General features: G+C 47.6%; 1 protein-coding gene across 1 annotated transcript in view; it reads left to right on the forward strand.

Moving 5' to 3' along the window:
• The window catches only part of LOC144590082 (ribonuclease T2-like), a 33,721-nt gene extending 19,745 nt beyond the window's left edge, over positions 1 to 13,976 (forward strand). The window contains exons 6-10 of the mRNA XM_078394948.1: positions 1,066 to 1,152; positions 3,049 to 3,082; positions 5,883 to 5,927; positions 11,193 to 11,225; positions 13,483 to 13,976. Of these exons, the coding sequence (XP_078251074.1) occupies positions 1,066 to 1,152; positions 3,049 to 3,082; positions 5,883 to 5,927; positions 11,193 to 11,225; positions 13,483 to 13,515 (232 nt within the window). The 3' untranslated portion in view covers positions 13,516 to 13,976. The remainder of the gene's footprint in view (positions 1 to 1,065; positions 1,153 to 3,048; positions 3,083 to 5,882; positions 5,928 to 11,192; positions 11,226 to 13,482) is intronic.
• Positions 13,977 to 15,742: the final 1,766 nt, after the last annotated feature.

Here is a 15,742-nt window from a genome sequence, read left to right on the forward strand (position 1 = left end):
ACTCTCTACACCCCTCCCATGGACACTCTCATCACCCACTCTACACCCCTCCCACTGACACTCTCCCCCATCACCCACTCTCCCCATCCATGGACACTGTGCCTCATCACCCACTCTCCCCAACCCCACCCCTCCTGTGGACATTCTCCCCCATCACCCCTCCCCTCCCACTGACACTCTCCCCCAACACTCACTCTCTCCACCCCCTCCCCACCCACGGACACTCTCCCTCATCACCCACCCTCCCTGCCCCCACCCCTCCTATGGACATTCTCCCCCATCATCGCTCCCCTCCCATGGACATTCTCCTTCATCACCCACTCTCCCCACCCCCACCCCCACCATGGACATCACCCACTCTCCCCACCCCCACCCCTACCCCTACGCCTCCCCTTCCAACTGGACAAATAATGTTTTGGTTCCTGGTCTTCAGACTGGAGAAAGGTCCTGATCTGAAAAGTCATCAGTCCATTTTCTCCCTGCAGATACTGTCTGGTCTGCTAAGTTCCTCCACCAACTTGTTTTTAACTTCCTCTAAACATTTCTATCCATATGCCTGTCCAAATGTCTTTTAAATCCATCTCTACATGACCTCTGTCAGCTTATTCCGTAAATGTAGCACCGTCTGTGTGGAAAAGATTGCCCCTTAGGTCCCCTTTAAATCTTTCCCCTTTCACCTTAAACCTATGCCCTCATGTTTTAGACACCCCAACCCTGGGAAAGCAGTCACTTTATTGCCTTCTTCGCTCCAGTGAAAACAGCCTCAGCCTGTCCAGTCCCTCCATATCATTCAATCCCTCCTGTCCCTGGTGCATCCTCATCAATCTCTTCTGTACCCTTTCCAACTTAATGACGGGGTTCCCATCGTTGAAATTATTCCTATATATTTAGTTGGAATAATTCCTGTAGTTGGGTGACTGGAACTTTGCACAATAGTCCAAGTGTGGTCTCACCACCAATATCATTCAAAGACAGTTTCTGTTTCTCCTTCAATCCATCTTTCAGCTCTGCACTCTTGAAAACTCTTCATATTGAAACAATGCTGTTCCTAATCTCTTTCCACAGGTCCCATGAATGGGAGGCACACGGTAAGCCTGCTACTCAGACATTAACAGTGCGTGAGTACTTTGAGAAAGGTCTGAACTACTACAGGTGAGGACCTGATGTGTGTATCTCACTGACATACAGCCCCACCACCACCATCCACGGGAGGAGAGAGAGACAAAATGAGGAAGGGTGGCAGAGAGACAAATATATGGAAGAAGATAGACAGAGGCAGGGAGATGGAGAGAGAGAGAGATGGAAGGAGGGAGAGGAGGAGGACGGACAGAGAGAGAGTCTGAGGGAGAAGTGATGGAGAGAGTAAGAGTGACAGAGGGGGGACAATGAGAAGGAGAGGAGATTGAGGACAGAGCACAAAGAGATGGGATGGAAAAGATGGAGAGTTCAAGGAGAGAGCAACAGTGTGTGAGTGGCAGAGAGAGAGTGGGAGATAAAGGATGCAGTGAGGGAAAGAGAGAAGGGGGAGATGCACAGATGCCTGACAAAACAAACAGATGTGGGAAACAGGCAGACACAGGAAGATAGATAGATAGTTACAGATAGATGTGTGAAAAGAGGGGAGGAGGACAGATGTGAAGAGATGGAGAGCTATACAGGCAGGGAGAAAGAGATGGATGGGTAGAGGGAGAGGCAGAATATAGATCAAAGAGACAGAGTGCTATGCAGCATGGAAACAGGGCCTTCAGCACCTCTTCCATGCTAACCAAAGTGTTCACCTCGAGCCACACCCATTAGGTTGCGTTTGGCCCATACTCCTCTAAACCTTTCCAATCCATGTACCTGTCCGTATAACTTTGAAATATTGTTATTGTACTCGCTCCTCCCACCTCTTCTGGCAGCTCATTTCATACTCCCACCACCCTCAGATCTCTTTTAAATCTTTCCCCTCTCATCGAAAATCTAGTTTTACACTCTCCCGCCCTTGGGAAAAGACTGTGATCATCCACATGATCGAAGTTCCCTGTGTTACACCCTGCATTGTTCCAGGCCTATCAGTACAATGCAGCACAGGAACAGGCCCTTTGGCCCACAATGTCAGTGCTGTTCATGATGCCAAGATAAACTAATCTCCTCCACCTGCACATGATCCACATCCCTCCATTCCCTGCATATCCATGTACTTATTTAAAGGCCTCAAATGTCACTATTGTATCTGCCTCCACCACCACCCTCAGCAGTGTGTTCCAGGCACCCACCACTCTCCTTTAAACTTTGCCCCTCTCACTTTAAAGCTTTGCCCTCTGCTCGAGTCCGGTCCTTATAAATTAAACCCTCCGTAGCATTATCTGCAGAGGAATCTTGAGGAGCAAGTCTATAGTTTACTGAAAGTGGAAGCACAACATGGATAGGGAGGTAAAGAAGGCAGACAACTTGCTTACCTTCATTAGTCAGATGTGGGTTTTAGAATCAGGTGATCATGTTGCAGCTTTATAAACTATGGTCAGGGCACATTTTGAGTATTGTGTGCAGTATTGTGTGTGGGGGGGGAAGAGGGGGGAATAAAAGAGAAATGAGGGATCTGGGGATGGGAGATGAGCACACTGAGGAAGGAAAATGGTGGGGTGTGAAGGGGCAGATGGGAGATAGTGAAATAAATGGGCTGCACCGGGTGTAGGAGGGGGGAACGGAAACGAGAGAGGGCATGGGGGTATTACTTGATATTGGTGAATTCAATGTTCATACCATTGGGTTGTGAACTCTTGTAGATGGGCAGAGAGCTGTACAATGCTACAGGAACACAGATCAGTTTTTGTTCACAAATCGTTGCTACTCTCCAATGTGATTGTGTGCCAGAGAGGGAGAGTGTGTGGAGAGGTGGGAATACTGAGAGGGAGCACATGGGTTAATGGGGATTAAGCAGAGAGGGTGAGGAATGTGGGGACGGTATGTTTGTGAGGGGGAGAAAGGGATACAAGAAATGTATTTACTTATGAGCGTTGAATGTTGATGTGCAGCGGAAACAAAACGTCTTTGTTTTTGTTGCAGTCGTGTGGAAAGTTGTGTAGACCATAAACCAGAGGTAAGTCATGCTCAATTAATGGTTCTTTGTTGCCAGGTGTTTATGTTCTGAGACAGGGACCTAATGTTACAAATGTACAGGAGTCCTCGGCGCCGTCGCTTCCGTATTTACCCCCCCCCCCCCGTGTCATATCTCCCCACCCCCATGTCGTGTCTCCCATCCCCCACCCCCCCCCCCCCACCCACACATAAAATGTTACAAAAACTCATTGGAGTCTCTTGCATCTTATCTGCCAGAGGTCTGCCAGGCCTTCTTTTTTTGCCCTTTAGTTTTCCTTTACGAACATCCTTTACAAGGATGTTGCCAGGACTTGAGGGCCTGAGCTACAGGGAGTGATTGGGCAGTCTAGGACTTTATTCCCTGGAATGCAGGAGGATGAGGAATGAACTTACAGAGGAGTGAGTATAAGATCATGAGTGGAATAGAAAAGGTGAATGCACAGTCTTTTACCCAGAGTAGGGGAATCAAGAATCAGAAGCCATAGGATTAGGGTGATAGGGGAAAGATTTAATAGGAACCCAAGGGGCAACTTTTTCACACAGAGGGTGGTGGGTAAATGGAATGTTGGGTATATGGATGGGTACATGGATAATGAAGGAGGGATATGGGCCAAGTGCAAGTAGGTGGGACTAGTAAAACAATCAAACAATCTCCTAGATGTTCTAGTGGCCAGAGATCCTAGGGTGACAGAGGAACTGAAGGAACATTAAGCAGGAAATTGTGTTGGGTAGACTGATGGGACTGAAAGCTGATAAATCCCCTGGGCCTGATGGTCTGCATCCCAGGGTACTTAAGGAGGTGGCTCTTGAAATTGTGGACGCATTGGTGATCCTTTTCCAATGTTCTATAGATTCAGGATAAGTTCCTGTGGATTGGAGGGTAGCTAATGTTATCCCACTTTTAAGAAAGGAGGGAGAGAGAAAACGGGAAATTATAGACCAATTAGTCTGACATCAGTGGTGGGGAAGATGCTGGAGTCAATTATAAAAGATGAAATTGCAGATCATTTGGATAGCAGTAACAGGATCGTTCCGAGTCAGCATGGATTTACGAAGGGGAAATCATGCTTGACTAATCTTCTGGAATTTTTTGAGGATGTAACTAGGAAAATTGACAGGGGAGAGCCGGTGGATGTGGTGTACCTCGACTTTCAGAAAGCATTCAACAAGGTCCCACAAAGGAGATTAGTGGGCAAAATGAGAGCACATGGTTTTGGGGGTAGGGTACTGACATGGATAGAAAATTGGTTGGCAGACAGAAAGCAAAGAGTGTGGATAAATGGGTCCCTTTCAGAATGGCAGGCAGTGACTAGTGGGGTACCGCAAGGCTCGGTGCTGGGACCGCAGCTATTTAATATATACATTAATGACTTGGATGAAGGGATTATAAGTACCATTAGCAAATTTGCAGATGATACAAAGCTGGGTGGTATTGTGAACTGTGAGGAAGATGCTATGAGGTTGCAGGGTGACTTGGACAGGTTGTGTGAGTGGGCGGATGCATGACAGATGCAGTTTAATGTGGATAAGTGTGAGGTTATCCACTTTGGTGGTAAGAATAGGAAGGCAGATTATTATCTGAATGGTGTCAAGTTAGGAAAAGGGGACGTACAACGAGATCTGGGTGTCCTAGTGCATCAGTCACTGAAAGGAAGCATGCAGGTACAGCAGGCAGTGAAGAAAGCCAATGGAATGTTGGCCTTCATAACAAGAGGAGTTGAGTATAGGAGCAAAGAGGTCCTTCTGCAGTTGTACAGGGCCCAAGTGAGACCGCACCTGGAGTACTGTGTGCAGTTTTGGTCTCCAAATTTGAGGAAGGATATTCTTGCTATTGCAGCGTAGGTTTACTAGGTTAATTCCCAGAATGGTGGGACTGTCGTATGTTGAAAGACTGGAGCGACGAGGCTTGTATACACTGGAATTTAGAAGGATGAGAGGGGATCTTATCGAATCATATAAGATTACTAAGGGGTTGGACACTTTAGAGGCAGGAAACATGTTCCCAATGTTGGGGAAGTCCAGAACCAGCGGCCACAGTTTATGAATAAGGAGTAGGCCATTTAGAACGGAGATGAGGAAAAACTTTTTCAGTCAGAGAGTTGTAAATCTGTGGAATTCTCTGCCTCAGAAGGCAGTGGAAGCCATTTCTCTGAATGCATTCAAGAGAGAGCTAGATAGAGCTCTTAAGGATAGCGGAGTCAGTGGGTATGGGGAGAAGGCAGAAACGGGGTACCGATTGCGAATGATCAGCCATGATCACATTGAATGGCGGTGCTGGCTCGAAGGGCCGAATGGCCTACTCCTGCACCTATTATCTACTGTCTAATATAGATGGGGCATATTGGTCAGCATGGGCAGGTTGTGCCCATGGGCCTGTTTCTGTGCTGTGTGATTCCATTACTATAAATGTGCCCTGCAGTCCACTACATTCTCCAGGGATACGCTTTGTCCCAGCCACCTGGACCTGATCCAAGCCTCCTTTTTCCTGACCTTTTCAGGACGTTTCTGCAACTTCAATTACCTTTTGTGCTTTCCTTTGCCGATACTGTAGTGGGATGTTGAACCTGAAATGTTAAATCTGTTTCTTTCCCCATAAACGTTACCTGACTTGCTGAGGTTATTTATTGTTTTCTATTTTATTTAGATTTCCAGCCAATCCGTCATCCAGTAATACGTGCTGATGTAATGTGCTCGGAGCACTTCCCTCTCCACGTTTCATTAGTTTGTCATCGTCTTTTCTGTCTGAAGGATCATAGCTGGTCAGTCCACTCCTGGTAACCTCCACTTTCCTTTGTTCACAGAAAGCCGAAAAATGCTTCAGAAAGCTATCAATTGTGAAAGATTGCGTAAGTATCAGGTCCTGATGAAAAAAGCTCACAACCAGCCCATAATCCATGTTCCCCTTGATATCCAGAAATCTAGTAATCTCTGTTGTGAATGCCCTCAGTGGCTGAGCTCCCACACCCCTGTGTGATGAAATCTACAGAATCGCCACCTATGAGGATGGGGATTTTTTTCTTATCTCAGTGCTCAACAGCCTGTCCCAACTTGCAATCCCAACAACCCCCTACTTCTACACTTCTCAACTAGAGGAACCAACATTACAATAAATCCCCTCCCAAAGCCTATAATGGATATGCAAATCATCACGAGGTTATTACTCATTATTTTCCACTCGAGAGGACAGGCCCAGTCTGCTTAATCTCTCCTCAGGACAAAATCACTCTGGTCCAAATGTACCACAACAAGTTCACCCTGAGCTGCAACCCCTTAAAATTACAACAGATTTAGACAATAGACAATAGGTGCAGGAGTAGGCCATTCGGCCCTTTGAGCCAGCACTGCCATTCAATGTGATCATGGCTGATCATTCACAATCAGTACCCCGTTCCTGCCTTCTCCTCATACCCCCTGACTCCGCTATCTTGAAAGCAGCAAGAGAATTGTCCTCCACTGCCTTCCGAGGCAGAGAATTCCACTGATTTACAACTCTCTGAATGAAAAAGTATTTCCTCATATCCGTTCTAAATGGCTTACCCCTTGTTCTTAAACTGTGGCCCCTGGTTCTGGACTCCCCCAACATTGGGAACATGTTTTCTGCCTCTAATGTGTCTAATCCTTTAATAATATATGTTTCAATAAGACCGCCTCTCATCCTAAATTCCAGCGTATACAGGCCTAGTCGCTCCAGTCTTTCAACATACGATAGTCCCACCGTTTCGGAATTTACCTAGTGAATCTTTGCTGCACGCCCTCAATAGCAAAAATGTCCTTCCTCAAATTTGGAGACCAAAATTCCACACAGTACTCCAGGTGTGGTCTCACTAGGGCCCTGTACAACTGCAGAAGGACCTCTTTGCTCCTATACTCAACTCCTCTTGTCATAAAGGCCAACATGCCATTAGCTTTCTTCACTGCCTGCTGTACCTGCATGCTAACTTTAAGTGACTGATGACCAAGGACACCCAGATCTCTTTGTACTTCCCCATTTCCTAACTTGACACCATTCAGACAATAATCTGCCTTCCTGTTCTTTCCATCAAAGTGGATAACCTCACATTTATCCACCTTAAACTGCATCTGCCATGCATCCGCCCACTCACACAACCTGTCCAAATCACCCTGCATCCTCATAGCATCTTCCTCACAGTTCACACTGCCACCCAGCTTTGTATCATCTGCAAATTTGCTAATGGTACTTTTAATCCCTTCATCCAAGTCATTAATGTACTTCGCAAGAATGGCGTTGGAGAGAGAACTGAGGGCGACAGGAGGAGAATCATACCGTGCGGAAACACGCCCTTCGGCCCAACTTGCCCACACCAACCAACATGTCCCATCTACACTGGCCCCACCTGCCTATGTTTGGCCCATATCTCTCTAAACCTGTCCTATCCATGCACCTGTCCAAATGTTTCTTAAACATTGTGATACTACCTGCCTCTACTACCTCCGGCAGGTCATTCCATACATCCACAACCTGTGTGAAAGTTACCCCTAGGTTCCTATTAAATTTCCCCCCCCTCACCTTAAAACTATGTCCTCTGGTTCTTGATTCCCCTACACTGGGCAAGAGGCTCAGTATGTCTACCCAATCTATTCCTCTCATGATTTTGTACACCTCTATAAGATCACCCCTCATTCTCCTGCGCTCCAATGAATAGAGTCCTAGCTTGCTCAACCTCCATATAATTACGACTCATAAATCTCAGGCCCTTGAATCCTGGCAAGATTCTTGTAAATCTTCTCTGCACCCTTTCCAGCTTGACACCATCTTGCCTAATACCTAATCAATGTCTGATATAAATGCAACAGGACTTCCCAACTTCCATACTTAATACTCTGACAGATGAAGGCCAGTGTGCCAAAAACCTTTTTGACCACCTTATCTACTTGTGTTGCCACTTTCAACAAATTATGTACCTGCACTCCTAGATCTTCCTTCTCTACAACTCTCCCCAGAGACTTACCGTTGACTGTGTAGATCCTGCCCATTTTAGTCTTCCCAAAATGCAACACCTCACATTTCTCTGTATTGAATTCCATCAACCATTCCTCAGCCCTCCTGGCCAACCGATCAAGATCCTGCTGTAATTATTGACAACTGTGGCGCGTCGAGAAAGGCCCGAAATAAAGGCAAGGAGCCGGGTATTTCGGGAGGTTTGATTTTATTACGTTTGCTAGACCGGTCAAGTCTGCCAGAGTGAAATCGCGCCCAAAACCTCGTCCTTTATAACCGTAGCAAAGGGCCGCCCCCCTGAACCGGTCCATTCCCGTGCCGAAGGGTCGGTAGTGGTATGGCCAGACCCTTGGGAGCCGCCACAGGACCCCCCCCCCCCCCTAGAACCGGAGGCACGAAACGCACTGGTGGTCGCACTACCCGACCGGACCGCGTACGGAAATCGGCCAACAGAGGGGCCGGCGGAGGCACAGTTGGAGGGACAGGTGGTGGGACCCGCAAAGAGGGGCAACCTCGTGACCGAGGCTGGGCAACCCGTTGGTCGATGTCCAAGTGGGCCGGCTTCAAGCGGTCAATTGACATGGCCTCCGGCCGGCCCCCCATGTCCAAGACAAAGGTTGTCTGTCCGTGCTCCAGCACCCGGTACGGGCCCTCATAAGGCCTCTGGAGCGGCGTCCGGTGGGCGTCACGGCGCAGGAACACATGGGTGCAGTCCCGGAGGGCCGATGGCATGAAAAGGCGGAATGTACCATGTCGGGACGTCGGCACAGGTGCGAGCTTGCCAACTCGCTCTCGAAGGCGCTGTAGTTAAGCTCCATCTTAACTATCTACAATACCACCCACTTTTGTGTTATCTGCAAACTTGCTAATCATGTACATTCTCATCCAAATCAATGATATAGATGACAAACAGCAATGGGCCCACCACCAAACCCTGAGGCACACCACCAGTCACAGGCCTCGAGTCCGAAAAGAAACCTTCCACCATCAGCTTCTGCTTCCTTCCATGAAGCCAATTTTCTATCCATCCAGCTATCTCTCCTTAGATCACATGTGATCTAACCTTCCAGATGTTCCAGGTGTTCCGGATGTGGCCTTCATTATATCGGTGACACAAAGCATAGATTCAGCGACTCTTTTGCCGGACACTTGAGCTCGACCCACCAAAGATGATTGGATTTCCCAGTTACTAACCACATTAACCCCCCTTCCCATTCCAACACTGACTTTTCTGTCCTGTGCTTCCTCCATTGCCAGAGTGAGGCCAGACACAAACTAGAGGAACAGTGCCTCAAATTCCACGGGTCACTTACAACCTAATAATATGGACATTTAATTCTCCAATTTTGGTAACTTACCAAACTCCCCCACCTTCTTCCCCCCTTCCTTCCCCCCAGTCCATCTCTCTTCCCTGTGCTACACCTGGACTCATAACCATTTCTCTCTCACCCATTTCCTTCCAACTACATTCCTTCCTCTAGCTTCACAATTTTCAACTCACCCTCTGGACTTTGTTCGACCATTCGCTGATCAAAAAACATTCGTCTGAATCCACCCGTGACTCATAGGCTTTGTCCTGCCCCTCCTCTCATCCAACTTCCTTCCCACCCCACCCACCCCCACCCCCAAAATCAGTCCAAAGAAGTGTCCCAACCTGAAACCTTAAAGTCTTTCGAAGTTGCAACAGGCAGGAATGAAAAAGAGGACCCAGTTGATATGTATTTGGACTCAGAGGCCTTTAATAAAGTGGAGTATAGGAGGTTATTAAACAAAATTTACATGCTCGGCCATGAGGATAATATACGAGCCAGGACTTGGTCAACTGAGAGAAGATGGAGTAGGATAAAATGGGTCATTTTTTGGGCTGGGTGGCTGTGACCAGGAATGATGCTGGATTAATGCTGGGCCCAGCTGCTCACAATTGATATCCCTGAATTGTATTAGAAGATCAGGTTGGATATGTCCAAGCAAAACACAAACTGCTGGAGGAACTCAGCATCAGTGGAGGCAGAGGGATGGTGCCTGTTTGGGGTCAGGATCCTGCACCAGCTCACTACATGATGTATCCAAGGTAGCTGACGATACCAAGCCAGGATTATGCAGAGACATCGGGCAGAACATGGCGGATGGAAAATAATGTGGAGAAAGTTGGAGAATTTTAAATGGTGGGAAATTGAAAGGTGTTGGTGTTGGGAGAGGTCCAAGTATGGGGTTCTTGCACACCAACCACTGAAAGTTCACATGTAGGGTAGTGAGCTATTTGTTGTGTGTTGGGCTTTATTTTAAGAGGATTGCTCCAATTATATGGGGCACTGGTGAGACAGCACCTGGAATATGTACAGATCTGCTGTACCTGCCTGAGGAAAGATTACCCTCAATGGAAGGTGAGCCGCATTGCTTCAGCAGGTTGAATGGTGGGTTGGGATGGGGTCTGGCTGCTCCTCTGTAGAGAGAACGAACAAACTTGGTCTAAACTCTAGTTCCAAGAATGAGAGGTGATCTCATTGAAACACAAATTTTTACTGGATTTGATATGAATTTGATATTTCCATTGCCTACAGTCTGAAATACAATTATCCCCCACTCTCAGCCGCCGGTCCATGCTGCTACCCAATCTTTAACCCCCTCTGGCCCAGTTTCACACTGCCTTGAGGGTAGGACTTCATCAAGCCCCTGAAAGCCCTCTCAGAGATTGAATAGATGGAGGATGGCAGGAGAGAGGGAGAGCAGAAGATACGGGGGGGGGGGGGGGGGGGAAGGGGATTGACAACAGCAGAGAAGTTTCAGGCGAGGAACTCCAGTGATCTGGGATGTGCTGCCTGAATGGAGCTCAGTAGATTCACAGCAATGGGCAAAGGGAACTGGAGAAAGTCTGGACTGTGGGGAGGAATGGGGAGTGAGACTCAGCAAGGAGCTCCACCATCAAGCTGGAACAAGCCTGATGGGCCGAGTGGACTCCTGTCATTCACCGATTCTCAAATCCAATCTGGAATTCCAGAGGGGGAGGGATGTGGGACTTGTTCCCACCCTGTGCCTGGCTCTCCCTCTCCACGGTTCAATAGTTGATAATCTCTCCTTATTTCTGCTCCTGATGTCCTAACTTAGGTCCGTCCGCACCTGGTAACCTTATCTTTCCGCTCTCTGTTCACAGATAATAATCCGGAAAGAATCATCTGGACAGCGAGTGAGTATCAAGTCCTGAGTATAAAAGCGAACACTCGATCCCGAGAAGGAGTCCACAACTAAGCGCTAGTGGGGAGAAGTGATGTTGGTGACAGGACAATGGGTGGAACAGGAAGTGAGTGAGAGAAGTGAAACAGAGAACTGGAAGGCAGAGTGAGGTGAGAGGGGTACAGGGGAGAGATAGTTTGGGGGGAGAGTGTGAGGGAGGCAGATAGGTAGACCGGGAGGAAGGAGAGGGAAATAGAGAAGAGAAGAAAGAGTGGCAAAGAGAAATGCAAGGGTTATGGCCACATCATGCAACACAGAACCCTCAGTCCATCGTGTCCATGCTGACCATCAGGTATCCAACTCCAACCACTTGGTCCGCACCCTACTCACTTGGTAATTCAGGAGCTCATGCAAATGTTTCTTCAACACTGAAAATTTCTGCCTCCCCATCCCCTCAAGGAGATCATTCCAGATTCCAATCACCCTCTGAATGGATAAAGGTCTTCCTCGGATCCTCCTTAGACCAACACCCTCTGTCCCTAGACACATGTACCATTGGGAAACATTTCCTACAATCTATCTCTTACAGCATGGATACAGCTGCTTCGGCCTAACCTGTCCACACCGACCAAAATGCCTCATATAAGCAAGTTCCATTTGCCTGTGTTTGGCCCATATCCCTCAACGCCTTTCGTATCCATGTGCCTGTTCAAGAGTCTTTTAAATGCTGTTATAGTTCCTGCAAGAATGATCTCCACTGGCACCTAATTCCATGACCCAACATCCTCTGAGTGAAAAAAGTGGTCTTCAGGTTCCTATTACATCTTGCCCCTTTCTCCTTAAATCTAGGACCTCAGACTTTTGATTGTCTATCCTGGATAAAAGACTCTATTCACTCTCCTCATGATTTTAAACACCCAAAACACATCACTCTCTCTAACTCAGGCCATCAAGCCATGAAAAATTCTGGTAAATTATTTCTAGATTATTTCCAGTTTAATGACATGCAGTGCATTCAGAAAGCATTCAGACCCCATCATCTTTTCCACATTTTGCTACGTTACAGCCTTATTTTAAAAGATGGTTGTGAAACGGTGAACGGTAGGGATCTGGGGAGAGTTGTAGAGCAGCTGGATCGAGGAGTATTTATAGTACTGTGTTCAGTTTTGGGCACCAGGTTACAGGAAAGATGTTCTCAAGCTGGAAAGAGTGCAGAGAAGATTTACGAGGATGTTGCCAGGACGCGAGGGCCTGAGCTATAGGCTATGACTATAGCTTAGAGCGCAGGACGATGAGGGGTGATCTTATAGAGGTGTAGAAACTCATGAGAGAAATAGTTTGGGTAGATGCACAGTCTCTTGCCCATAATAGGGGAATCGACAACCAGAGGACATAGGTTTAAGGTGAGGGGGAAAAGATTTAATAGGAATTTGACGGGTATTATATTCACAAAAAAGGGTGACAGGTGTATGGAACGAGCTGCCGGAGGAGGTAGTTGATGCAGGTACTATCGCAATGTTTAATAAGCATTTAGACAGATTCATGGACAGGATATGTTTGGAGCGATATGGGCCAAAGCAGACAGATGGGACGAGTGCAGATGGGACATGTTGGTCGGTTTGGGCAAGTTGGGCCGAAGGGCCTGTTTCCACACTGTATGACTCTGTATGCATGGTATAGGAGAGATAGAGGGTAAAAGAGGTGAGTGAGTTGTTTTATTGATTAAGGAGAATGTCACGGCACTAGCCTGAGATTACATTACGGATGGTTTGCCCAGTGAGGCTATATGCGTGCAGCCAATTTATATATCCTGCCTATTCTGTCCTCCAACTTTATTTCATCACCACCCATATGGACTTCCAGCCTGTCACCTGCCTCAGTCCCGCATTGAATCCCGCCCATCTGCCTTTCAAGTTTAGTCCCGTCCACTGTGCCTTCCCTCCACAGATGCTGCCTAACCTGCTCACTTCCCCTAGCAGCATGGTTTTCCCATCTATTCTGGCAGGGACAGACCTGGAGTGACAGAGCCCCAGAGGATGAATGGGTGGATGGGGCGGTGGTCGTCAGTGAATGGGGGGGAGGGGGGGGGGGAGGTAGTAGGGTTTGGGTTGACAAGGACAAGGGCCTGCCAGTGGGTTGGGGTGATAGTTTCTGAGTTAATGGGGGGTTTGCACAGTGAGTGAGTGAGGGGTGACCCTTCACCGGCTGTTGGTCACCCTCACTCCAGCTCCTTTCCCAGAAAGGTTTTCACCACTTTCTTTTGCCCGCAGATTATTACTGAAGCACGTTTGTATCTCAAGTAACCGTACAGAGCTCACAGCCAACCAACTGCACAGCACGCTACGATTCTGCAAATGCTCAGCGGGACAGGGGATGGAAAGGGATGGAAGAACAGAGACTGCCAGAGACACTCTGGTGGATGGATAAACAGGAAAAAGAGGCAGGTTGAAAGAGGGAAAGAGAGAAAGTTGGAGGTGTTCATGTGTTAGTCCTGTCGAGCTGCTAAATTCTCACTGCAGTTATCACCTGAAGGTAATATTCTTTATTGGAGACTCAGCTGTGACCTGTGCTCACATCACACATCGTCACTACATGGACATGCACCTTTCAATGTTCTCAAAATTATTATGGGGAGAGACCTAGAGGAAACATATGTACAAGCAAAGGAAGGACACCACACAAACAGGCAAAGAAGTGGTGTGATAGACAGATTGAAACTCCAGGGGTTCAGCAAATGCGAGCTATGCTTTGCTTTGTGGCTTTTAAGCAATAAAAAATCATTTCAAAACTTGTCTTGTATTGGTTATGTATGTCTGGACCTCTCCTGGTGCCATGGATGGAGACAGGAGGGGGTGCAGGTGAATGTGTGACCCACAACTGATGCAAGAGGAAGGACTTGGATTACTGGGGCAGGGCAGCCAAACTGAATGGTCAGGCTCAGAGCTGGATTGGCAGGGTGAAGGGAAACCCACAATGATTCAGGACCGCTGGGTGCCTTCAGTAAATGAGTCTGCAAAGCAGATGAAACAGGCTGGAAGAAAGAAAACCAAGTAGAGGGTACAGTGGAGCAGCAGTTAGTGCTGCTGTCTGCCAGCTCTAATCCGTGTGCAGTTTATATGCTCTTCCTGTGTCCGTGGGTTCCCCTGGCACTCCTCCCACATCCCCTGCCCCACGGGGTGATCGGTCACTCTGGTAGCCCATCCTGGGCCACAGGTAAACTTTGTGGGCCAATACGATTGCACAGACTGGAAGGACTGAAAGGGCTTTCCTCATAAAGAAATCCAGAAATGTGTAAAGGTTTTGAAGGGGTTAATTGTTTGTAGTTCAGTGTGTGTGGTTGGGGTGAGGTGGGGTGGGGTGGGGTGGGGGGGGGGGGGGGGGGGTGAAGGTAGTGGAGGACAATGCAGAGACCATGGGAGGTTTGCAGTGACCAGAAGACATGGCTTACATAGAGTGCATGTGGAGAGAATGAAAGGACATACCTTAAGAATGGAGATGAGGTGAAATATCTTTCGCCAGAGGGTGGTGAATCTGTGGAATTCATCACCATAGACAGCTGTGCAGGCTGTCATTGGGTATTTTCAAAGCAGAGGTTGACAGGTTCTTGATTAGTAAGGGGGTCAAAGGTTACAGAGAGAAGGCAGGAGAATGGGTTGAGAGGGAAAGATAGATCGGTCATGAATAAATGGCAGAGTCGACTCGATGGGCCAAATGGCCGAACTCTGTTCTTAATTCCGGCTTCATGGACATTAGTGTCAGTGAAATCTGAGGGTTACCAAAGAGATAGATAGTAGTTCAGAACTGCTCTCTGGCTGTGATAGGATAGTTCACTTTCCAGATAACAGCTGTGAAGAAACTGTCCCTGAATCGGCAGGTGTGCGTTTTCACATTTAATACCTTTTGCCTGAGGAAAGAAGAGGTAGTGGCTAAGGTGTGATGTCCTTGATTATGCTGCTGGCCTTGCCGAGGCAGCATGAGATATAAATAGAGTCAATACAAGGGAGGTTGGTTTGTGTGATGGTCTGGGTTGCGTCCACAATTCGTGGTCTTGGATGGAGTTGTTCCCAAGCCAAGCAGAGATGCATCCTGATAAAGTTCCTCATGGCAGCCTGATCGAGACAATTGGTTTAGTTTAGTTCTGTTATTGCTGTCACGTGTACCGAGATGCAATGAAATATTTTATTTTGCATACTATCCAGCCACAGCTTGCCTGTACCAGGCCCATATCCCCTCAACCCTTGATAGAAACAAGGAACTGCATATCTTTTTTGCATTCATTGTTTCATTCAATCATTCATTCATTCTTCTGTATCTCTCCACATCGCTATCTATATCTCTCGTTTCCATTATCCCTAACCAGTCTGAAGAAGGGACTCGACCTGAAACGTCACCCATTCCTTCTCTCCAGAGATGCTGCCTGTCCCGCTGAGTTACTCCAACTTTTTGTGTCTATCAAGGAACTGCAGATGCTGAGTTACTCCAGCACTCTGTGTCTATCCCTTCAAACACCCCCTTCTATGTAGCTGTCAG

Source organism: Rhinoraja longicauda, unplaced genomic scaffold, assembly GCF_053455715.1.
Source record: "Rhinoraja longicauda isolate Sanriku21f unplaced genomic scaffold, sRhiLon1.1 Scf000121, whole genome shotgun sequence".
In the NCBI taxonomy this organism is placed as follows: Eukaryota; Metazoa; Chordata; class Chondrichthyes; order Rajiformes; family Arhynchobatidae; genus Rhinoraja; species Rhinoraja longicauda.